This window comes from Phoxinus phoxinus (genome assembly GCF_949152265.1).
Source record: "Phoxinus phoxinus genome assembly, chromosome: 17".
In the NCBI taxonomy this organism is placed as follows: Eukaryota; Metazoa; Chordata; class Actinopteri; order Cypriniformes; family Leuciscidae; genus Phoxinus; species Phoxinus phoxinus.
The window spans coordinates 27,071,169-27,095,252 of NC_136892.1; the positions used below are offsets into that span (position 1 = coordinate 27,071,169).

Consider the following 24,084-nt stretch of genomic DNA (forward strand, 5'->3'; position numbering starts at 1 on the left):
CTGATATAACATCATTTTTATTCATATCTTTCACATCTACTGCAGTCAGATTCACTCGTGTTCACTCTTAAGGAATCACTCAACATGGCTGGGCACTTGTTATGACGCATCAAGGATGATAAGACTAAGAACTGGTTAAGTTTAAAACTTGCCCCATTCAAGTCAATAGGGTGTAAATTTTAAAAAGAGGATAACACAGTGTAGGCAACACCGATTTTTGTCGTTGTTCTTTGTATTGACAGCACTCCAAATTTACTAAAAATTGAGCTCAATGTTAAAATTGACCGGAGTTCTCCTTTAAGTGCAATCAACTTGGCTGTATAAGTCATTTCAACTTAAATTGTATTAAACTGACTTATAAAAAAGTTGAAAACTTATTTTGATAAGTTATACAAGATAAAAAAAATTTTTTATGAGTTAAAGTAATGTAAATGTTCATCTTAAATTTAATTAATCTTAATTTTATGTTTTAATGTATATCAGTTGTACACTCGTTATTGCGGTGCAGTATGGGATTGAATGAGTGCTCTCGATAAACATCCACTGTGGTTTCGGACACCACTACAAATGGCTTTTCCCTCTGTTTAAGGGTTTAGGGGTGATTTTTGGACACAGCCCCAGCGTTCTTACATAAGCCGACTTGGTTGTTTCATATAATTGGGCCCAGGTTACAGAGTTCAGGTGTGACGCACTATTTCTCTCCTGTGGGTGTGTTTTGCTCAGTCTATGTCATGTGACTCTGTAAGTGTTACACAACACGGCAGCTGGCAGCGGTGACACGCTTGTTTGCACTGCTGAATGCAGTGCGATCGAGATCTGCAGGAAAAATGACGTGGCTTGTTTTGCCTGAAGACTTCTGTGACAATCTCTTTGAGCAGAAATGGATAGAATTAAATAACAGGAAAGGGTCGATGCCTTTTAGTCATGTTTAGTCTGATGACAAATGCTAGTTACATCAGTTTTTTTCAAGTTTTTTTTTATTTTATACAATTTTTTACAAATGTTTGTTTTTTATTTCTTAGTTACAATGTCTATCAAAAATGTGATTTATATTTTTATTTTTATCATTTTATTTATTTGTGTTTCAATATAAGTTTTTTCACGTTTCATTTTTGGTTTGTTGGTTTCAATAATCTCAAAGCATTTATTTTTCTATTTATAATGTAGCAAAATTCAACAATTTAAAAAAACAGGCCAGTTGTCAGAACTCATATTTATTAATCATGTTCCATTTCCTGTCTCTGTCCTCCCCTGCTTCCTGTTCGTCATCTTTATCCAGTGATTTGGACAGCTCTGCGCTTGGTATGTCATCATCTCCATCTCTTCCTGAGGGGGGGATCCTGAGCCCCAGTCCTGACCCTCTTCCTCCACCACTGCCAAACCCTGTTGACCTCTGTCTACCAGAACACGGCCTGGCGGAGGAGTTCATTCCAGTGAGTGACCATTAGCGTGACTGACTTTTTTTTTTTTTTTTTTTTTTTTTGAGAAAATTGATTTCTAATGTAGATTTAAAGCATGACTTCTCTGCTATGATTAAAACAAGAATGTTTGTGTCATTTTAGGAGGTGGAGCTGAAGGTCTCTCTGGTGAAGTCTGATAAAGGAAGTTTAGGTTTCACCCTCACTAAAGGGCCGGATGACAATTGCTACATCCATGACATTATCCAGGACCCTGCTAAAGGAGACGGCCGGCTGCATCCAGCGGATCGCATGATAATGGTATGATAATAGGGATTAGTGTTGGCCGATCTTCTCCATTTTCAGGTCGTCATATCGTCAGACTGTGAGGATGCCGACACACAATATTATGGTGCGCATGTGGGTGGGTGCAAGAGAAAGACCTTTTCACAACTACTCAATGTTTTCAACCATCTAATGTTTATTTTGTTTCATTACTAACAAAAAAAAACAGTTATAGTTTGAAAAAATACACACTAATGTCTATGGAAGCACCAATAATCAATATAATAAACTTTCAAACATAATTTGACAGCGTGTTTTATTTAGTAGTTAACTATAAAGTTTACTGTTTTCTCACAGTTCACCTGACACTTTCACGTTTTTGAGACGAAGTGATGAATCTATGTAAAAATCTGATAGACAGCGTAAACAAACTAGAGTCTTTAGCTTGTTAACTTAAAACGGGTAACACGTTTATATACACTGCCGATAGACACATCGCGGGATGTGCGATGTCAAGTATAGGGATCGCAGTTGATCCGTACGGACCAGGCCCCGTGGGTTCGAAACGCACGTGTTTTTTCGGGTTAATTGCAACGTTTAACCATCATAGAGAGAGAGTTTATCATTTGCACGTGTTTTAGGTCCTGTCAGTTTAAACATTCAAGCGATTCTAAACCATTTGAGGTGAAGAAGACACGAAAGAGAACTCGATTCGGATCTCACATGCTGTTTTCTGTGCGCGCACAAAGGGCCGCGAATACCGAATTCAGTTCTCTTCCACATTATTTGTGCTTGAACGGACACATGAATGCATAATTGTGTCAAAATGCCCGTCTCTGCAATGGCAAGTATCCTCGTAAACATTCGCTTATGGCTTACTGAAAGCAAACAACTGAGAAAGAAAACTAATGCGTATCATTATATTGGATCCGTGCATTCTGTCTTAAAGTGACATCAGCTTTGATTATTCAATTTCTGTACCTGAATACAGCTAGACTTAGCTGAAAAACATAAAGCACTGTTTATTTCATTTGTATCTTTGTTCTATTGTATTTATCTATGCTTGTAATTTGTTTATAATTTTTTTATGCAGATGCACTCCCCTACAAAATCACCCCAATCGTTCTAGAATGATTAATTCTTTCCAAATAGAGCTAGTCAAGTCATCTGGTGAAATGTATTACAAAAAATGCTAAACTTTGACAAAAAAGTCATTTTTATTGTTATAATTGTGATTTCATAATATTTAGATATGAATCCAACTGGAAAAACTGGATATTTTTCAGTTAGTCAAATAAAAAAGCATAGTGGAGCTATATAGCCGTCTAGTGGCTTTTAAAACTACATTTTCCAAAATATGGGCAACATTTTTACACTAAACCATGTAAAATGATCCATGTTATCCCCATAAATTAAATTTAGAAATGTGGGTCTTTTATAAAGTGAATTTTACATAAAACTGCCAGGTTTGTATAAAAACCTATTTAAAAAAATGTTTTTTAATTTTATATAAATGTAAAATATATCATGAATCCTCCAAAAACTGCACAAATGTGGAGTAAAAACATTAATAAACAGAGTAAAATTACATTTGTAAACAAAAAAGATTTTTCTGTTACAAAATTACATGTTATTATCTGGATAGGCAGAAAACAGTTAGGCATGAAGATAATATAGTTCTCTTTGCTGTTTTGACATATTTTCTATGAAACTTTTCAAATGTTCATGTATGGGTCACACAAGTTTGACCCATGTTTTTTTGCTTAAAGGTGAAGACCCAACTTCATGCATGTTTTGTAAAATTATATATAAAATATATATATATTAAATATAGTAAATGTGTATACTTGCCTGAAAACTCATCCATAATTTTCTGAATTTTCTGGTCCACATGTCTTCTATAGATACATTTTTGTAGGCTTTTTGAAGTACACTAGCATATAAAGCTAACACGCATGGACTACAAGCTACAAAACGTCCATTTTAATTTATTTTCCACATTGTTATGCACCTTCATTCTTCTTCCTCTGTTTTTAGGTGAATAACACTGAGGTGTCCGGCATGAATCACACAGAGGTGGTCAACCTGGTGCGTGCCGCCCCCAAAGTCGTGGACCTCGTGGTAGGCCGTGTCCTAGAACCTCCCAAACCACCAATAGAGGCCCACCTCCTTCCCGACATCACATTTCAGTGTCACGACGAGCCTTTAGGTAATGGAAATATCAAGGTATATTGTATCTGATCCTCTTTACAACTCAATGGTGTTCCCGGAAATGCCCAGAATCCAGCTGGGCAAGTATATTTTGCTGCGTTTGACCGATACATGTGGCGCTTTAGTGTTATCTGACTGGCAGAGGTCAATGGGGGCTTTACTGGGTCACGCAAAAACACAGATATCCATCAGCATAAACAAAGCCCACCTGCGTTTCACTGGAAAAAGGAGCTCGAGGGGTTCGACAACAAGCTAGATAAGGGTGTCCGATTTCAGCTTGCTGACAAGAAAGTGAAAGCAGGAAAGAAGGTGGTGTTCGAGTTTAGCCGGAACACCTAAAGTGTTTGTTTACTGGGTGTGTGTGGCTGTCTCTTGTAGGTCTGGTTCTCGATGGAGGAAGTGACAGTGGGTTGGGCGTACTGTACGTGAAGGACATCATCCCAGGATCCGTAGCCTCAGCAGAAGGCAGTTTGAGACACTTGGATATCATACATTACATCAACGGCGCTCCGACGCAGGATCTGACCTTGAGCGAGAGCCGCAGACTCCTGCAGCTGTCACTGAGGAATCTTAGTCTCAAAGCCACCAGGTGAGTTACTCGCACGACACCACTCGCAACGCTCACCAAAAACACTACGGCGTTCATTCAAATAAGCAAAGAGGATCGAATTGTTCAGGCGCTGGGAAGATTCGTTTGATAGACTTGTTTGTCAGCTGTTATGTGATATGTGTGATACTGTAAAACTTCTGGACGGATGCCACTATCTAACTATATTTCCGTAGGCATGGGAAGCCTGTTTTTCCGGGTGAGGAGGAGATTTCATTACTAAACAATAACATCAGTTCTAAAGTCTCCCAGAGTATGAACGGTAAGTGTAGTGGGAAATAAACTACTTTTTGGTCAAAGTTTAGTCACATGCACTGTTCAATAGTTTGGGGTCGGTATGATTTAAAAGACTTTAATGCTCCCCAAGGCTGCATTTTGTATTATTAAGAAATACAGTAAAAATGGTAACATTGTGAAACATTTGTATAATTAATTTTTTTTTTTTTTTAAAGTTATGTAATTTATTTCTGTGATGCAGTCTTCAGTGTCACATGATCCTTTAGAAATCATTCTAATATGATGATTTGGGTCTCAAAAACCATTTCTTATTATCAATGTTGAAAACCGTTGTGCTGCTTCATACCTTTGTGGAAAGCATTGTTTTCCAGGATACTTTGAGAAATAGAAAGAATTTATTTGAAATTGAAAATATAATACATCCTTTTTGGATTAATTTAATTAATCCTCGCTAAACTTTGTTTCTGTTTTGTTGTATGGTGCGTACCCCAAACTTTTGAATGGCAATGTAGTAGTGATGTTCAAATTCAAAAATGGGTTGTGAAATTTTATAGGCTATCAAATCTATTAAAATATGACAATACATTTCAAGCGGTTAAAGATATTTGTAAAGATATGGTAAGTTTGTAAAGTTTACTTTGACTGATAATGTTGGTGTAATGTAACACACACTGTAGATGTCATCATAATATTTGCATGCTGAAATCTGATTGGTCATTTACAAAGTAAGAAGCAGAAGCCTAAAAGTATAACACGTCAGGAAATGCTATTCTAGTTGTTGTATATTATATATTATAGTATATTATATTACATAAGTATCTTATAATATTGCTTTTAGCTAACATTACTCCTTAACTATGGTAAAAACACTGTAAAATCACATGATCTTGTGCGGCATATTCCTTAAATGAATGGTATCAACGGTTTATTTTTCTTTTGACTGGTGGCATTCTGATGCTCTAGTTAGTTGTTACTCTTCTGGTAAGTAATTTACACAGTGTCCTCATTTCTCTCTTGCTCTCTCTCTTTGTATCATAGGTTATCTCCATAGCAACGATCGTAACGAATTAGAGGCCCTATCCGGTGTCTGTCCTGCTGAGGTAAGAACCTGTACAACCTCTGGTAAACTATTACCTAATATTGATCGGTGCTGCTCTGGCTAAATATTTTATCACTGAATAGACCGACTTCAGAAACAGAAACTATTATACTGTGGGCGCTGTTTGTGGCATGTGAGACGGGACACAAGCTGCCTGGAATTTAACTGAGGCAGGTCATAGAGACAGGTCAGATTTCTGCGGTCTGTTTGTTACAAGAGGAGCCGGTGAGAGGAATTTGACTAGATTTTCAGGAAACGTGTTCCGTGAATGGCCAACATTGAGGCTTCTCACTGTAATTCACTGTAATTGTGCTTCATTGTCATTATGGCTTCCTTTCTTTTGTAAGTTTTCTCCAGCTTTTTCCTCATCTCATTCATTCTGCCTTCTTCATTTCACTCTTTTCTTGTCTAACATGTTTACAGGAGCAGATTGTGAAGCTGCAGTTGGAGAAGCCGCCAGCAGGGGGCCTGGGCTTTTCTGTGATTGGTGGAGAAAGGGGTATTTTCGTGAAGTCCGTCACCCCTGGAGGCACCGCAGACACTGCGGGCACGTTGCAAATTGGCGATCGTTTACTCAAGGTACATAAGCGATGTTTTTACACTTCACACCTATTTTTTTTTAAGTTGCATTTTTTATTTGAACTTCCGAAAGCCAATTTTGCTGGTTGTGTTTTTGTACAGGTCAATGACGATCTGATGATCGGCGTGTCTCACACTAAAGCCGTCACCACCATCCGTAAATCTAAAGGCTTGGTGCAACTCATCGTCTCCCGTCCACCTGACCAAATGCCCAACACGTACCTGGGCATTCTGCCTGTCAAATCCAACGGTGTTAATGGCAATAACGGTACGGCCTGCACGCTAACAACCTCATGGTTACTCATAAAGTAGAATGAATGAATGCCCAGGCCAGAACTGTCAGGTTGTGTTTATCTATTGTTTGTCCAATATTTTATTTATTTATTTTAGGGCTGTCAAAAGATTAATCACGATTAATCGCATCCAAAATAAAAGTCTGTGTTTGCATAATTATGTGTGTGTGCTGTATATAATTATTATGTATAAATACACACACATTCATGTATATATTTAAGAAATATTTGCATTTATATACTGTATATACATTTATATAATTTATAATTTTCCAATTTACCTTAAATATACACATGATTGTGTGTGTTTTTATATATATAAATAATTATACACAGTACACACACACATATTATGTAAACGCAAACTTTTATTTTGGATGTGATTAATCGTGATTAATCTTTTGACAGCCCTAATTTATTTACATAGTAATTAAAACAATTTACAAACGTATATAAAAACAACATATTTATTATTATATATTAAAAATAAAACATTTTGCCAATGAATATACTGATCTTTAAGACTTAAATAGAAAAACACTTTTATGTCATATTTATTGTTATATATAATGAATTGATACATGGTTTTTAATGTTATTTTAATGAAAGATTAATTATTAGTTACCTTCTGTTTTACAGATAAGGCTTAAGTCTAGTCCCAGACTAAAATGCATGTTTGAGCTGTTTTAACTGAAAGCAACTTACACTGTCATATCTTAAAATATGTCAGTGCCATTGTTTTGTCTCAATATGAACACCAGTAATGTTTTCTTCTAATGCATGTTTATAAAATCTACTTAAATGCTCTAATTGAACGAAGGCCTAATTCTGGCTTAATCTAAGTCCTGTTTGTGAAACCAGGCCTAAGTCTTACAAAAAGGGCTAATAAAAATCTGTTATTGTTGTGTGATGTTTCAGATGTGAGTGAAGACAGTGGCGTGAAAACAAAACTCCAGACGCCATCAGAGCAAAGCAAGAACATCAATTTACCTCCCCTCCCTCCGATAGGTACAATAAAGATCACATGACCGGTGTTATTTTAGTATTGAGGATTGATATGAAATACTATATATATATATATATATAGAGAGAGAGAGAGAATTAGTTCAAATTGTATTAAATATTAATATTAAAAACATATAGTGTTTTAACTGTAATGTTATTTATTATAGTTTTGTATATACATGATAAAATATTAATAACATATTATAAAATTAATTAAATACAATTAAAATACAAAATATACAAAATATTATTTTAAGTTAATTTTTGAAATATTCTATAGTAATTTTGTTTAATAGGTTTATATAGTCTTGATTGATTAATGTTTATTTTTATTTTATTTCATTTAATGTTGAATTTTTATTAAATGGAAAACATTTGAATGTCTTTAGTTTTATAAGAACCCCACATAAGACGTCATTCTAGCAGATGGCTCATCTGAATTTCACCTGAAGATGTGAGAGTGTGGTATTTACATTATGTGTGTGTGTGTGTGTGTGTGTGTGTGTGTGTGTGTGTGTGTGTGTGTGTGTGTGTGTGTGTGTGTGTGTGTGTGTGTGTGTGTGTGTGTGTGTGTGTGTGTGTGTGTGTGTGTGTGTGTGTGTGTGTGTGTGTGTGTGTGTGTGTGTGTGTGTGTGTGTGTGTGTGTGTGTGTGTGTGTGTGTGTGTGTGTGTGTGTGTGTGTGTGTGTGTGTGTGTGTGTGTGTGTGTGTGTGTGTGTGTGTGTGTGTGTGTGTGTGTGTGTGTGTGTGTTCTAGACTATGACACAGGCTCTCTTGAGAAAGGCAAGGGAACAGAAGGAAGTGGTGACCTATCAGAGGACACAGACTGTGACGGCTCGTCTCTGCCCGAAGACTCCCCAGAGGTACGGCCATCTGCAATTAAACTGTGAATATCTGCAATTTTACAGATCTGATCTAATAACAATGGACTTTGAGGCAATTATATTGACTTGGACATAGTTCAGATTAATATTCATGTTCCTCTGTCTTCAGACATCTCGGAAGGTTGAGTGGAAGGTAGAAGAAGATGTTTATGTCCCACTGAACGACAGGTGAGGAAACTCTCACTCACTAGTTTCTAACTGTTTCAGTTTACATTTTAAACTCAGAAAATATGGTTAAAAATGCAGTGCAAAACTGCAAAAAGCAACATCAAATATTGTTTGAAAAAAGACAACTTCTTCAGCTTTGTCATCACAGGAATAAATACAAATTTTAATGTATTCAAATAGAAAACAGTGAATGGTTTTACATTGTAATTATATTTCAAAAATATTACTGATTTTACTGTATATTCTATCAAATAAATGCCTTCTAAATAGACTTCTTTCAAAAACATAAATAAATCATACGGACCCCAAACTAATAATTGTCAATGACCAACTCCCAACAACCATGGTATCATTTTGGTTGTTATAAAAGGAAATGGTGTCCTAACCCAGAAGAATTCATTTAATTTTCTCTGTAGAGATCGGTTACACAGTCGGTGTGAAAGCGCTTGCATGTTATGCATCATCGGGTCATGCTCGACTGTTTGAGCTTCAGGAATGACTGAACCTAATAACTATATCCTCCTAAATGCAGCCAGTTAAATCTAACACGTTTGTTCCGATCAAATCTTAGCGCCCTGCAGTCCTCGTCAGGCCAGCTGGATGAAGATGAGATCACATGGGGGAGCGATGAGCTGCCAATAGAGGACATCAACTCTAAATTTACTGAAGGTCAGTCGGCAGAAAGCGGTTTTGCTGTTGAAACCGCCGTTTCTCACAGGGAAATGGATCATGTTCTTATTGTCCATGCGATCGGCTCGTCTCATTGTAACTGTAATGTTATTTTTCTTCTCTCTCTTTCTCAGATGGACCCATTGTTACCGAGGACGAGCTGACGTCTCTGCCGCTGGTTAAAGTGGTTCCCGACGGTCATTACACATCCACTAACCTCAACACTATAGTCCGCATGATGAGAGGCTTGCTGGAGCAGAAAGTTCCTCTGCAAGAGTTTGAGGTGCAGAAATATTTCACTGTACCATACACTTAAAGATAACATCTGTACTTTTTGTGGTATTAAAGCGATTTCTCTAAGACTTTACAGTATGATTTCGTTTGTTAAAATCAGTTTACTACATTAGTCCACATGAACTAAAAATGAAAAATACTTCATAACTTCAACATTTACTAATACATTTAAAATCCAAAGTTTTATCTGTTAATATGCGCTATGAGCATGACCTTAGAATGAACAGTTGTATTTTTATTAACTAATGTTAATTAACTAAAAAATTCCTTATTGTTAATGTTAGTCAATGCATTAAATAATGTTACTAACTAATGGGACCTTATTGTTAAGTGTGACCACACTTTCTTCTATTAGAAACATTTTTATAACCACTTTAAATTACTTCACCTTTAAAGCAATTTATTTATGTATCTGAACAATTTTATGTGCATAAAGAAGTTTAATTATATATGTTTTTTTTTTTATTCAGCATGAATCAAATGACAGTAAATACGTTTATAACGGCTATAAATTCAGCTTTGCATCACAGGATTAAATTTCGATTTAAAATATATTTGAAAACAATTATTTTAAATTGAAAAAATATTTCACAATATTACTGGTTTTACTGTAGTTTTGATCAAATAAATGCAGCCTTGGTGAGCATAAAACTTCTTACAAAAACCGTACCAATCCCAAACTTTTAAATCGCAGTGTATATTTTATTATTTATTCATATCTTTTTTGGCTTGAATATAGCATCTGATGCTAATATGGTGATAAAATAACCTTTTTTAATCTGCATATTGTTTTCTTTCAAAGAACCTGCAGAATTTGCGCCCCTTGGATGAGTGTCTGATTGGCCAGACCAAAGAGAACAAGAAGAAAAACCGTTACAAGAACATCGTTCCATGTGAGAAACACTGACGTATAAACAGTTTCAGCACGTTTCTCTCAACCTTTTCTGCATATTAATCATCTCTTGCTCTCTGTCATGATTCAGTTGACACAACCAGGGTCGTGTTGGGAAAGGATGGCGGCTACATAAATGCTAACTTCATCAAGATGCCTGTAAAAGACGAGAAGTTCCTGTACATCGCGTGCCAGGGGCCGCTGCCCACCACGCTCGGGGACTTCTGGCAGATGGTCTGGGAGCAGAAGTCCAACGTGATCGCCATGATGACACAGGAAGTGGAAGGAGGGAAAGTGAAATGTCAGAGGTACTGGCCCGATACACCCTGCTCACCCGAGATGGTAGACGACCGGCTGCAGATCACACTGGTCAAAGATCAGCACCTGGACAACTTCGTCATCCGGCTCATAGAGGTCAAAGACATCCAGGTAACTGACAGCTTTTTCAAAAAGCTTTTATTGTTTTTAAAAGAAGTCTAATATTTATTCTTATTCTCGCTCTCTTTCGAACTAGCACAGCAAATCTGGAATTTCAAATCGCAATAGCAATTTTTATCAGAAAGATAGCAATTCAATTTTTTCCCCCAAATCGTGCATCTCTAATATCTTTATAAATACACTTCATATACACTTCACTGCATGTGTATGTCATTCTCTTTTAGACTAGTGAGGTCCAGAGAGTCACTCATCTGAACTACACAGGCTGGCCTGATCACGGAACCCCGTCTCAACCAGAACAGCTCCTGACATTCATTTCCTACATGAGACACATCCACCAATCAGGCCCCATCATCTGTCACTGCAGTGCGGGGATTGGCCGGTCAGGAACGCTCATTTGCATCGACGTGGTTCTTGGTCTGATCAGCAAAGATGCAGATGTAAGCGTCACCTTTAAAATAGAGAAATCTGTCATTGTTCTTTGAGCAATTGACTTGAATTTAAATTCATAATGTGTAAAGTGTTTCACTTTTAAAACACTTTAAATTTGTAAAGTGTTGCTACTTTTAGAAACACGATTTAGGTTGTGATAATCACAATTTTGTCTGGCTGAATTTATGTATTTATGCATGTATGTATGTTTGTTTCTAGTAACACTTTATAATAAATGTACTTTTTTTAAATGACATAAAATGTATAAATAATGACAAAATTAGTGAAATGGCTCAAATCGATCACCTTTAAGAACATTATATACAATATATTAATATATGATATAACCGTACATTGTGATTTAATAAAAGTGATATTAAGTTACATGTAATATTTCCTCTTTAGTTTGACATATCAGATGTGGTACGTTCCATGAGACTCCAGAGGCAAGGCATGGTACAAACAGAGGTAAGAGTTTCATAACGAACTATGAATTTAATTAAAGTTGACTTTTGCTGTCTTTTTTTCACGTAACGTTTCCTGTTGTCCCCTCCAGGAACAATACATTTTCTGCTACCAGGTCGTCTTGTATGTGCTCCGATGTCTCCAGGCAGAAGAGAAACTCTCAGGATAAAAGCGTGGACCAGCACTGCCTTCAGAGTCGACAGATCAGCTGGAAAGACCAGCGGGCTTCAGTCATCCAGATGTTTCCAAGCCATGTCTTTGATTTCCGATCAGGGGCTCTGACCTTGTCCGAACAAATTATGTTCTTACGATGTTTTGGACGTCTGTGACGCATACAATTCTTACAGAATCTTGTGTATTCTTATCGCTTACATTCTTACATTCTTGACCATTGGCTGCTACTTCTTTGAAAGCATTTATTTTATAACTTATCTTTTTTTTTTTTTTTTTTTTGGGGGGTAAAAACTGTTTTTATAGATTCCTTAAAGATTATGGATCAAATAAAAAAAGAAATGAATTAGTATTTTTTTGTGGTACAAAATGATTCTTGTGTATTTTTAAACGAGATGATGCTGGAAATGTTGCCTTGACAGAATACAAGCCAGTATTTGCTTTGTAAATCTTTTAGAAATCACTGAGTGCCAGTGGTAATCGAAGAAATTAAAAGTGTTATATTTAGTGTGATATTTATCATATGAAATCTGTTGATACGTTTTAAAGCTGTTACATACTGGACAATTTGCAATTTGTAAATAAAAGAATATCATGCCTTTAAGATTTCCTTTAATTAATGTGTTTTTGCCATTTTATTGATGATTTTTCTTTCATGTTATTTGGCTGCATTCAGGTTTTACTAGGTTTGAGATAAACATTGTCTCTAAATTCAGTTTTCGGACTTGCAAAAAGTGCTTATTTTAAAGTGTTTTTATACATTAGCTTTTTGAGCAAGTATAGCTGTCTGTATCAGTAAAAACAGATTTGACAATTTCCTGTTCCATTGATGTTTTCCTCATCTCTTATATACTACTAATTATATAAAACAGAGGCTGTAGAAACTCAACTCACATAAACAGCCTCAATAGCAAAATGTCAAATTGCATATTTCTTTATACATAAAGAAATGTTTACTCTCTCATGTAAACATAATGATCAGTGGCAACGTTTAAATCGATTGTGAAATATAAAAATAAATGTTAGAAATCAAGCTTTAATGGTAATGTTAAATTACATAAAAACATGTTTTTCAGTTGGACTAATGTAGTTTCACAATTTAGCCTAGTGGAAAAAAATGTGGCTAGTGTATAAAAGTATTCTGCCCGTACCTCCAATCTCCACTGGGGGCCGCAGGAGTCTACAAAGATAACTGTTGAAAACCGCTAGTGACGCTTTTTAGATCATCCTGAGTGTCCTTTCAGGCTTTCCGTAGTTCGCTGGCAACATGGCGGCCTCCTTATGAGCCACGCTGGTGAAGAAATAATCGAATCAGTCAAAATAAACGTTATTTTTTGACGCGTAGTATAAGAAAATAGTCAAAAATGTCGGGCCGTAACAATAACAAATTACCGACGAACCTCCCACAGTTGCAAAATCTGATCAAGAGGGATCCGAAGTCCTATACGGAGGAGGTAAGACACTTGCTATTTGGATTTGTCAACTGGCCTGTTCGCGAGTAAACCAAAATAATTATATGACATTGCACTATGACAAGCTGTTCATGTATTTATTAAACCTAACAAGCGTCTGATTTTATGTAACTATTCTATGTATCTAACTTTCAATTTCGTAAGTATGTAGGCCTATTCATTACAAGTTAAGTTACTATTATTCTATTATTATTAACACATTGCTATGGGGATCTGTTGTTCAGATAGCAGCTTATGATAACTGGTATTGTTAATAACTGTAATAGATACTTAGTGATACGGAATAAATGTTCACATTTAGTTATATCCATGGGGTGTAACGTTACCCTCATGTCACGATTCGATACATATCACGGTACTGAACTCACCATACGATATATTGCGATACTCCATATGATAAAATGTTAACAAGAAATGTACTTTTAATTAAAAATGCTAAATTTGAGCATTGTACATGAATAGGCTTGGACTTGATGCTGGTGGTAACCCAATGCACAGGACAATAGTGTCACCAGAATAAAATTATTCATAATTCTGAAGCTGAAAATACAGGATTATTTTAGACGAATAGGCTTGCACTCTTTCACTGACTAGATATATTTAAAATAATGTAGGCCACTTTTTACTTGTAATATAAGACATTTGGTATTATTAGAACCTACAAATATTCCCCCATTGCATTATTATTATCTCACAGTAATTTAAATTTTGGGTGAACTATACACAATAAATATTGTCACTAGTATCCACGATACATATTGCTGCATTTTTGGGTAACACTTTACAATAAGGTTCATTAGTTAACATTAGTTAACTACTAGGGGTGTAACGATACCTTCATTTCACGATTCGATATATATCACGATACTGAACTCACGATATGATATTATTGCGATACTCCCAAGACATATGATAAAAGGTTAACAAAAAATACTGTTGATTAAAATGCTAACTTTGATATTACATTGTGGGTTTAAATGAACAGGTTTGGACTTGGTGCTTGTAATTCAAGGACAATGGTGACACCAGAATAAAAATATTCATGATTCTGAAGCTGACCATTGCATTATTATACATTATAATCAACATTATATAGTAGTTTAATGTAGTACTGACACTAAAACTCTGAAAACATGATTTTTTTCTTATACAGTAATTTCTATTTTGGGTGAACTATCCACGATACATATTGTCACTATCCACGATACGTATTGTTGCATTTTTGTATTGCGATATATTGTGGCACGATATATTGTTACACCCCTATTAACTACATTAGTTAACGTTAACTAATAATGAACTGCACTTATACAGCATTTATTCATCTTTGTTAATGTTAATTTCGACATTTACTAATACTTTATTAAAATCTTGTTAACATGAGTTAATGCACTGTGAACTAACATGAACAAACAATGAACAGCTTTATTCATATTAACTAACATTAACAAAGATTCATAAATACTGTAACAAATGTATTGTTCATGTTAGTTAATACATTAAATAATGTTTAATAAATGAACCTTATTGTAAAGTGTTACCCATTTTTGTATTGATTGTGATATGTTGTGACACAATATATTGTTACACCTTTACAAAATGAGCTTAATTTGTTGTCATTCCAGTTTATGCAGCAGTATCGTCATTATCAATCAAATGTGGAGATCTTTAAGCATCAGCCTGACAAATCCAACAAAGACCTGGCTGATTTGGTCATGTTCCTGGCTCAGGTATGGATGTGCTCTCTATTTATTCTGCATTTGATCTCTTATGGATTAGACCGTTATTGACTGACTGTGGTTTTTGTCTCCAGGTTGGACACTGTTACTTGGAGGAGCTGACAGACTTCCCACAGCAGCTGACAGATCTTCTCTTAAACCATCATACAGTGCTGGAGTCAGATCTCAGAATGGTACGAATTATATTTGTTGTTCAGATTAAGTTTTTACAGGACAGTTAGTATGTTGGTTAGTTTAAACAACTCAATATGGATAGTCTCTTACAGTCTTTCTTTCAGAGCTTTTTTTTTAAGGGACATTATGTAACTTTTGGCCCTCTAGTGGTAAAAAAAACCTGCATGAAGAACATTTTTGGGTGTGCTTCGGCTCTGCGTGACTGCGGATGAATATGACCCTTCACAATAGATAATGCTTAATGGACTCTGTTAGAGCGCTACATATGGCAATTTATCTGTTCAATATAATACCTTACTCACCTGTTGAGTCGCATTCCCTTTTTAAAATGTGTGACTAGATTGGAGATTTAGTGAGCTCTATGTCAACCTTTCTCACTCATTGTGAGAACGAACATATGCCACTCCTACACCATACATGCGTCAAAAAAAATGTCTCTATTTTTTGGATGTGACGAGACGCGCACGGGCGAGTAACATATGTAGACAATTCCTCAAATAGAACGCTTAATATTGTGAATCAGGGTTAGAAACCAAAAAAAAAACGTTTTGGAAGAAGGATTGATGTATCGACTCATTTTGAACAAAATGAGTTACATAGTGTACCTTTAACTTTTGAAGATCTGTTTTCTAAACAAATCACTTTTTGCTATTTCTTTCAGACGTTTTGCAAAGCCCTCATCCTTTTGAGGAACAAAGATCTGGTCAGTCCCACCAGTCTTCTGGGACTGTTCTTTGAGCTGCTGCGCTGTCATGACAAACTTCTGCGAAAGGTCTGGCAATTTTGCAGTGCAATTCTGTATTTAGAATTATTGCAAATGCTTGAATGTTGCATTGAATTATTGCAAAGCCTGCTGATATATTTTCTTTTTTCCTCTATCTCCTCAGACTTTATATACCCACATTGTGACCGATATCAAAAATATCAATGCCAAGCACAAAAATAACAAACTGAACACGGTAAGTCGCTTGTATTTGGGCATCATATTCATTTTCCATCAAGTGACAACTGAAGGACTGCAGAATATACACAACTTAACTTCATTTGTGTAAATAAAAAAACGTCAAAAGTTGCAATAATCTTTTCTTCCATATTGTAACATATATCCATATATCGGAGAGAAATAAGAAAAACTAACTCTTCGAACAAGAAAAAATGTTGGGTGGGACTTTTTTTCTCTATTGGGAATTGATTGGGTGGTTGTGGTTTGCTATTGGTGGATCTGATGTGAGTGACAGGTTGCCCCGCCCTCACACCAGTTAACGCATCATCAGAGTAGAGAAGAGATGTCGCTGCAAGTGAGATGGGAAGTTATTTTGATTAAAGATTAAGAGGTGACATGAATAAAAAAAAAATACTTTTTGTAAATCATTTATATTAAATACTGCATTATTTCATAAAAAGGATAGTCAATTTTGATTTGGTGACATTTTTATCATTAATTTACCCTCTAAATTGTTGTCATGTACTTTTTTCTTTACTTATTTCAATTTTTCTTAATTCTGTTTTGATTCTGGGGTGAAATGACACTGACATGATCATGAGATCCCCTTTCCTCCATTTTGAAATAAATACTCAGCACTTTTGTGTTCCTTCTGCGCTCAGACCTTACAGAACTTCATGTACACCATGCTGAGGGATTCAAACCCCATTGCTGCCAAGATCTCTCTAGATGTGATGGTTGAGCTTTACAGAAGAAACATCTGGTGAGTCCTTGAACAGAAGCATCGTTGTAATATTATGTGATGCCATTTAATATGATCTGTAGTCATAACTGTTTTTCACTCCCACATCAACCAATCAGGAATGACACTAAAACCGTGAATGTCATCACCACAGCGTGTTTCTCCAAAGTCACAAAGGTTTGAATTTTTTATTTTTTTTTATTCACAAGGATGCTTTTCAAGGGCTTATGATCTCTTCTAACATGTTTTAGCAATTCCTGTCTCCTCTCAGATCCTTGTAGCTGGATTGAAGTTCTTCCTGGGAAAAGATGAAGATGAAAAGAGAGACAGTGATTCAGAATCTGAGGTAAAATAAGTGCCGATTTTTCTTCCGCTTGCTGCTTTTATGTACTCTACCATGCAAAAGTTTGAGGTCATTCAATTATTATTATTTTAAGAAATGAATACTTTTATTAAGCAAAGACACATTAAATTGGTCAAAAATAACAGTAAAGACATTTAAAATGTTACACAAGGTTTCTATTCCAAATAAATGCTGTTATATTGAACTTGAAATGGAACATTGAACACTAAAAATGTTTCTTTTTTACCAAATCAGCATATTAGAATGATGTCTGAAGGATCATGTGGCACTGAAAACTGGAGAGTAATGAGGCTGAAAATTCAGCTTTGCATCACAAAAATAAAAAAATATATTCAAATAGACAATTGCTATTTAAATTGTAGTGATATTTCACGATATTACTGTTTTTTTTCTGTATTTTTGTTCAAATAATTGCAGCTTTGATGAGCATAGGACACTTCCTTCAAAATCATCTTTCCGACCCCAAACTTTTGAATGGTAGTGTACTTAAATATTACAAATATTTATAAAATGTGTTTTTCCTCTGCAGGATGATGGGCCAACGACCAGAGATCTAATGATCCGATATTCCACCGGAAAGAAAACGTCCAAAAATAAGAGGAAAATGGAGAAAGCCATGAAAGTCCTCAAGGTTAAATTAATTGTTTCATAATTAGCAAATCAATGTTTTTTTGTTAATGTCACTGCTAAATTTGTAATTTTCATTTTGTTTTCTCAGAAACATAAAAAGAAGAAAAAGGTGGAGGTTTTTAATTTCTCTGCCATCCATTTGATCCACGATCCACAAGGTCAGACCACCCTTTCACACTCACATAGAATACAAACATGTAGTGGTTAAAGATCTGGTACCTGGAAGTTGCAGGTTCAGACCCACAAGAACTGATCCATGTTGTGAATCACTTTCTATAAAAGCATCTAGATTATCAATTATATGTGTTATTCAGATTTCGCAGAGAAGCTCCTGAAGCAGCTGGAGAGCTCAAACGAACGGTTCGAGGTGAAGATCATGATGATGGAGCTCATCTCTAGACTCGTGGGAATTCATGAGGTAATGTATAAGTGAGCATTTGCACATTTATGGTTCATTGTTTTCTCATTAACTTTATCTAACGTGTTTTTTTACCATCTTTACAGCTTTTCCTTTTTAATTTCTATCCGTTTGTCCAGCGGTTCCTTCAGCCTCACCAGAGAGGTAAACACTGCTGTCTTTATAGAATACTTAAACAAATAATGTATAATTCACTTCAGTGTTTTTTTGTTTTTTTGGGGTGTGTTTACACTTGTAGTTTGGTTCTTTTGGTCAGGACCAAAAAAGAAAAGAATACATTTAGTCCTTAGCGATCACACTGTCATTTTTAAGACCGATCCTAAAGAGCAAAAACACGTATTAATGCACTAGATGTATGTGCGTACATATGATGGTATTTTGACCAGCTGAGAACTCATGAAGAATTTATAAAATGTGTAAAGGAGTCAATACAGCGGCAGGACACCGTTGCACACAAATGAACATCTGCTGCTAGAAGATGGCGGTTCTGATGTCTGTACCAAACTGTAACGGGCAACGTAGCTCCTATGACTAGAAAAAACAGGTATGTTTTTAGGTTTTTCTGTCCTTTTTAGGTTGTTTTTGGTTCGTTTAGATGTCTTTGGTCCGTGTTGCGTTCATATTTCAGTCGAACCGCACCAGAGACCACCTTTTCAGTCCACTTGTCTGGTGCGCACCAGGGTTCAGATGGAAGCGTTCACACTTATTCAACAATCACACCAGAGTTAGTTTTTTTATACAACCAAACCGCCAAGTGTGAACACATCATTAAAGTCTCTAATCTAATACTCGTGTCTTCAGAGGCCATGTTTATGTTTTACTCATGTTAATTTGTTGTTTTTGTTTCAGAGGTGACCAAAATTCTGTTGTGTGCCGCCCAGGCCTCCCATCAGCTGGTCCCTCCTGAGGTAAGAACTCATCACGAGGCCTTTATATATCATTAAGCGATATTTGAAAAACGCTGTTTGAAAGTTGATTCAACAAACGTGTAGCCAATAAGCATTAGGGGGCGTATGACAGTGGAGGAGAGCGAACGAGCAAGAGGGAGATTTGAAGAAAGACTGTAGAAAGAGAGATGGCTGAGAGACATTACAAAAACAATATCACTGGAAATTGAAGGGTTATGATCCGGAACGACCTTTAGGACCCGCGTTAATTTTAGAAAAGCTTTCCAGCGCTGGAGAGAGCTGAGCGAGAAGGCCTGGAAACAGAAGCGGAGGTTGCGTTGATTCGGCTCCACTCGTGAGTAACACTGGGTTTGAGTGTCATTGTTTGTCTGGAGCTGCTGTGCTGTTGGCAACTAACAACGAATTCTTTTTTGTGTTTTCTCTTGTGCATGTATGTTCATCTTTTGTGCTTCCTTGTCGTTCGTTCATCATCTTCGCTTTTTTCATGAAGCATTATTTTGTTGAGCTTCTCCTACGATAAATGGACATCCACTCTTGCATTGGTGTGTAACAGAGGCCAGTTAGTGAGTTGTGTAGGCTGATGACTGCTAGAGAATGCCGTTTACTGTTTAGCGTCCTTGTTCGTGCACACGCCTCGCACACCAGCGATCGGGGTTTGTTAGACTTTGTTTTTATCTACAGAAATGTATACTTTCATTTAGGGGGGATGCATTAAATTGATCAGAAGTGACAATAAAGATATTTATGTTACAAAATTTCGGTTTCAAACAAATGCTGTTCTTTTGAAGTTTAGTTTTATCAAAGAATCCTGAAAAAAATATATATACTGCAGTTTCCACAAAAATATGGAGCAGCACAACGGTTTTCCAAATTGTTGAGCATATATTAGAATTATTTCTGAAGAATCATGTGACACTGAAGACTGGAGTAATGATGCTGAAAATTCAGCTTTGTATAACAGGAATAAATTACATTTTAAAATACTTATTTTACCAACCCTGAACTTAATCACTGTTACATCTACAGATCATTGAGCCAGTCATCATGACCATCGCCAATAACTTTGTTACGGACAGGAATTCAGGGGAGGTCATGACAGTTGGGTAGGTGCTGTGTAAAGCTCAATAAAATACACTGAAATATTCAATTGTTTAATGCAAAATACTGTTGTTTTGTCCCTCATTTGCATGAATGTCTCTCTTGTTCATCCTCATATCTCAGAATCAACGCTATAAAAGAACTGGTAGCCCGCTGTCCTCTCTCGATGTCAGAAGACCTGCTTCAAGATCTCACACAGTACAAAACCCACAAAGATAAAAGTGTGTGGTTTGCCATCATTCATCATAGTCTGAATGAAATGATAACAGAATAGACTGTTTGACTTTTTTTTGTTTATCTTTCAGATGTTGGGATGTCTGCCAAAGGTCTTATCCAACTTTTCAGAGATCTCAATCCACGGATGCTACACAGAAAAGACAGGGTGAGAAGCTTAAAATATAAAAATATAAAAATGATGTCTCTGAATTGGACATTAGAGATTCGAAAGAGAGAAAAGAAGCTTTTTTCGTCAGTCAAATTGCCCCCTGAGATTTTAAATCAGTATTTCAATAAACAAACAACACATTTGCATGTTCATGGTTCCCTGCCATCCGTTAATGGTCACATGACATGCAGATAAACCGATAAAATGTCATTTTTTTATTTTCTTTATCTTGAAATGATTTATTCATTAAAATGTTACATTTTTATTATTTTATTAATTGTTAGCTGGAAATCCTGTTCCAGATGTACACTACCAATCAACCAATCAAAAGTTTAGGATTAGATTTTTTTTTTTTTTTTTGTATGTGAAAAGAAATTAATACTTTTATTCGTCAAGGATGCATTAAATTGATCGAAAGTGAAAGTAAATGTTACGAAATTAATGCTGTTCTTTTGAACTTTCTATTCATTAAAGAATACTGTAAATAAGTATGACAGTTTCCACAAAAATATTAAGCAGCACAGCTGTTTTCTGCATTGATAATAATTAGAAATGTTTCTTGAGCATCAGATCAGCATTAGAATGATTTCTGAAAAATCATGTGCCTCTGAAGACTGGAGTAATGATGCTGAAAATTCAGCTTTGCATCAGGAATAAATTGCATATTAAACTAGAAACCATAAACAGTTCATTTAAATTGTAATATTTCACAATATTATTGTTTTTACTGTATTTTTGATCAAGTAATTGCAGATTTGGTGACTTTTCATTCAAGAACATTACAGAATCTTACTGACCCCAGACTTTTGAATAGTAATGTACATTACTGTTTTTGCATTTATTATTGTTATCAGGGAAAGCCCACAGAATCCTCTAAGGAGGCCAAAATCCAGAGCTATGGAGAATCGGAAGCCAAAGACTACATCCCTGGTGCTGAGGTGCTGGAAGCAGAGGAGAACGTAAATGAAGAGGAAGATGAAGGTATGTGAAAATCTGTATTAGCATTTGCTTATTATTTCATAATATGTAATACGTGTGTAAAACATTTATTCCAATGTAATGCTTTACCTTCCAGACGGCTGGGAGAGCGCCAGCATGAGTGAGGATGATGAAGACGGAGAGTGGGTGAAAGTGCATCACTCCTCTGATGAAGATCAGACAGAAGTGGTGAGGATCATACCACTTTCTTGTCTGATTCTACACTTGATTCTAAGGATGGGAAATTATGGATCTGAACCTGTGTTGTTGTTTGTATACGTCAGGCTGAGAAGTTACAGAGTATCCCAGAGGACGAGCGCAAAGCCAAAGCTGCCGTGGTCAGCACGAGTCGTCTCCTCACGCAGGACGACTTCAAAAAGATCCGCATCGCTCAGATGGCCAAAGAGGTCAGCTCTGCAGCCGGGAAGGGGCAGAAGAGGAAGAACGTAGAGAGTGATGAGGAAGACCAGAGGTAGGACGTGTTTTAGGCAGGGTGTTTCTTTACTGGAACTATTTTATTTTCTATAAACTGATAATAATCAGTCTTTTTTTTTTTTTTCAGAGGAGAGTTGCTTAGCCTGAGAGACATTGAGCATCTTCACAAGAAACCCAAATCTGACAAAGAAACACGACTGGCAACAGCCTTGGTGAGTATGGAACATGTATTTATATATACATATGGTGAAACTCGAAAAATGAGAATATATGCAAAAGTTAATTTATTTCAGTAATTCAACTTAAAATGTGAAACTAATATATTATATAGATATGTCAAGCCTTTATTTTTTATCATTTTTTTGATGATTATGGCTTACAGCTTATGAAAACCCCACATTTTAAATTAGAATATTGTGAAAAGGTTTTCACAGCTGTAAGCCATAATCATCAAAATTATTACAAATAAAGGCAAATACAAATATATACAAATATATATATATATATAGGCCTATATATATGAAAAATTTTAAATGGGATCCTTGCTGAATTAAATTATAAATAAAATTGTTATATGATCTGAATGATGTGACACTGAAGACTGGAGATGTGGAATGTTGATGTCAGCTTTGGATCACAGGAATAAATGACATTTGAAAACTTAAAAAAATATTTCACAATAGTACAATTTTACTGTATTTTTGATCAAATAAATGCTGCTTTTGTGAGCATAATAGACTTCTTTCAAAAACATAAAAAAAATTATGACTGGGCCCAAACACTTGAATGGTAATATTTATGTATTTTTTCCCTTTCTATATCGGGATTTTATTATCTATTGTAATTATTATTAGGAAAGAAAACGCATTAATTGGCATTTTGTCAGCTACCCATAGGAAAGAAAAACAAGGTTTAAAGTTACACTTTCTTGACTTTTTTCTCTCTCAGGCTGGGCGGAGTGATAGGAAGGAGTTTGTTAAAAAGAGGAGTAAGCTAAACCCGTTCGCCAGCACCAGTAACAAGGAGAAGAAACGAAAAAAGAACTTCATAATGATGAAACACAGTCAGGACGTGAGGACCAAAGGCAAGCGCTCCTTCAGAGACAAACAGGTGAGCCTTTTCACATCTTTAATAACTTTAGATGCAATAAATCTGCATGCACTTCCCATTCATGTTCAGTTTGTGTGTTGTGTTTGTGATGTTTCCTAATAATAGTGATCTTCCCCACTCATTTCCCCTCAGATCGCCCTCAGAGATGCACTCTTAAAGAAGAGAAAACACAAGTAATTCCCTCCTGTAATGGACTAGAGCTGACTGAATGGTTCATCTCATGATATGATCTGTATGGAGTTTCATGTTGTCTTTTAATAAATCGTTTAAACAGTTGAAATCTGTTGCGTTTCTTTTTGTATTTGACCTACAAATAGGCCTTTGGACAAACTGCACCCATAATAGTTTAACTAAATTAGTTGACCGTGAACAATAGTTCTACAGCATTTGGTTTCATATTTTGTCTTTGACCTACAAATAGGCCTTTGGACAAACTGCACCCATAATAGTTTAACTAAATTAGTTGACCGTGAACAATAGTTCTACAGCATTTGGTTTCATATTTTGTCATCTAACACAATTATGTTCAGACATTGTTAGATTATAACTCTGTTTCTGTGCCT

The 24,084-nt window shown here is 35.7% G+C and overlaps 2 protein-coding genes across 4 annotated transcripts in view; both read left to right on the plus strand.

Annotated features, from left to right (window-relative positions):
- ptpn13 (protein tyrosine phosphatase non-receptor type 13) overlaps positions 1-12,941 on the plus strand; it is a 70,652-nt gene extending 57,711 nt beyond the window's left edge. For all 3 annotated transcript variants that reach the window (XM_079585511.1, XM_079585513.1, XM_079585512.1), the window contains 18 exons: positions 1,280-1,433; positions 1,563-1,718; positions 3,720-3,891; positions 4,272-4,482; positions 4,677-4,762; positions 5,776-5,837; positions 6,260-6,415; positions 6,518-6,683; positions 7,627-7,716; positions 8,469-8,575; positions 8,706-8,764; positions 9,336-9,433; positions 9,568-9,716; positions 10,530-10,620; positions 10,711-11,048; positions 11,282-11,497; positions 11,895-11,957; positions 12,046-12,941. In XM_079585511.1, coding sequence (XP_079441637.1) covers positions 1,280-1,433; positions 1,563-1,718; positions 3,720-3,891; positions 4,272-4,482; positions 4,677-4,762; positions 5,776-5,837; positions 6,260-6,415; positions 6,518-6,683; positions 7,627-7,716; positions 8,469-8,575; positions 8,706-8,764; positions 9,336-9,433; positions 9,568-9,716; positions 10,530-10,620; positions 10,711-11,048; positions 11,282-11,497; positions 11,895-11,957; positions 12,046-12,123 — 2,452 coding nt within the window. In that variant the 3' untranslated portion in view covers positions 12,124-12,941. The remainder of the gene's footprint in view (positions 1-1,279; positions 1,434-1,562; positions 1,719-3,719; positions 3,892-4,271; positions 4,483-4,676; positions 4,763-5,775; positions 5,838-6,259; positions 6,416-6,517; positions 6,684-7,626; positions 7,717-8,468; positions 8,576-8,705; positions 8,765-9,335; positions 9,434-9,567; positions 9,717-10,529; positions 10,621-10,710; positions 11,049-11,281; positions 11,498-11,894; positions 11,958-12,045) is intronic.
- A 344-nt stretch (positions 12,942-13,285) lies between these two features.
- On the plus strand, positions 13,286-23,795 carry sdad1 (SDA1 domain containing 1). Its single transcript, XM_079585800.1, has 22 exons — positions 13,286-13,579; positions 15,223-15,327; positions 15,411-15,509; positions 16,172-16,282; positions 16,398-16,469; positions 17,116-17,216; positions 17,315-17,372; positions 17,467-17,541; positions 18,089-18,190; positions 18,278-18,347; positions 18,504-18,607; positions 18,694-18,751; positions 19,457-19,515; positions 20,542-20,618; positions 20,737-20,834; positions 20,919-20,995; positions 21,853-21,979; positions 22,074-22,165; positions 22,261-22,448; positions 22,539-22,623; positions 23,360-23,521; positions 23,654-23,795. The coding sequence occupies exons 1-22, from the start codon at positions 13,490-13,492 to the stop codon at positions 23,696-23,698; spliced, it is 2,055 nt and encodes a 684-aa protein (XP_079441926.1). The 5' UTR covers positions 13,286-13,489; the 3' UTR covers positions 23,699-23,795.
- The last annotated feature ends 289 nt before the right edge of the window (positions 23,796-24,084 follow it).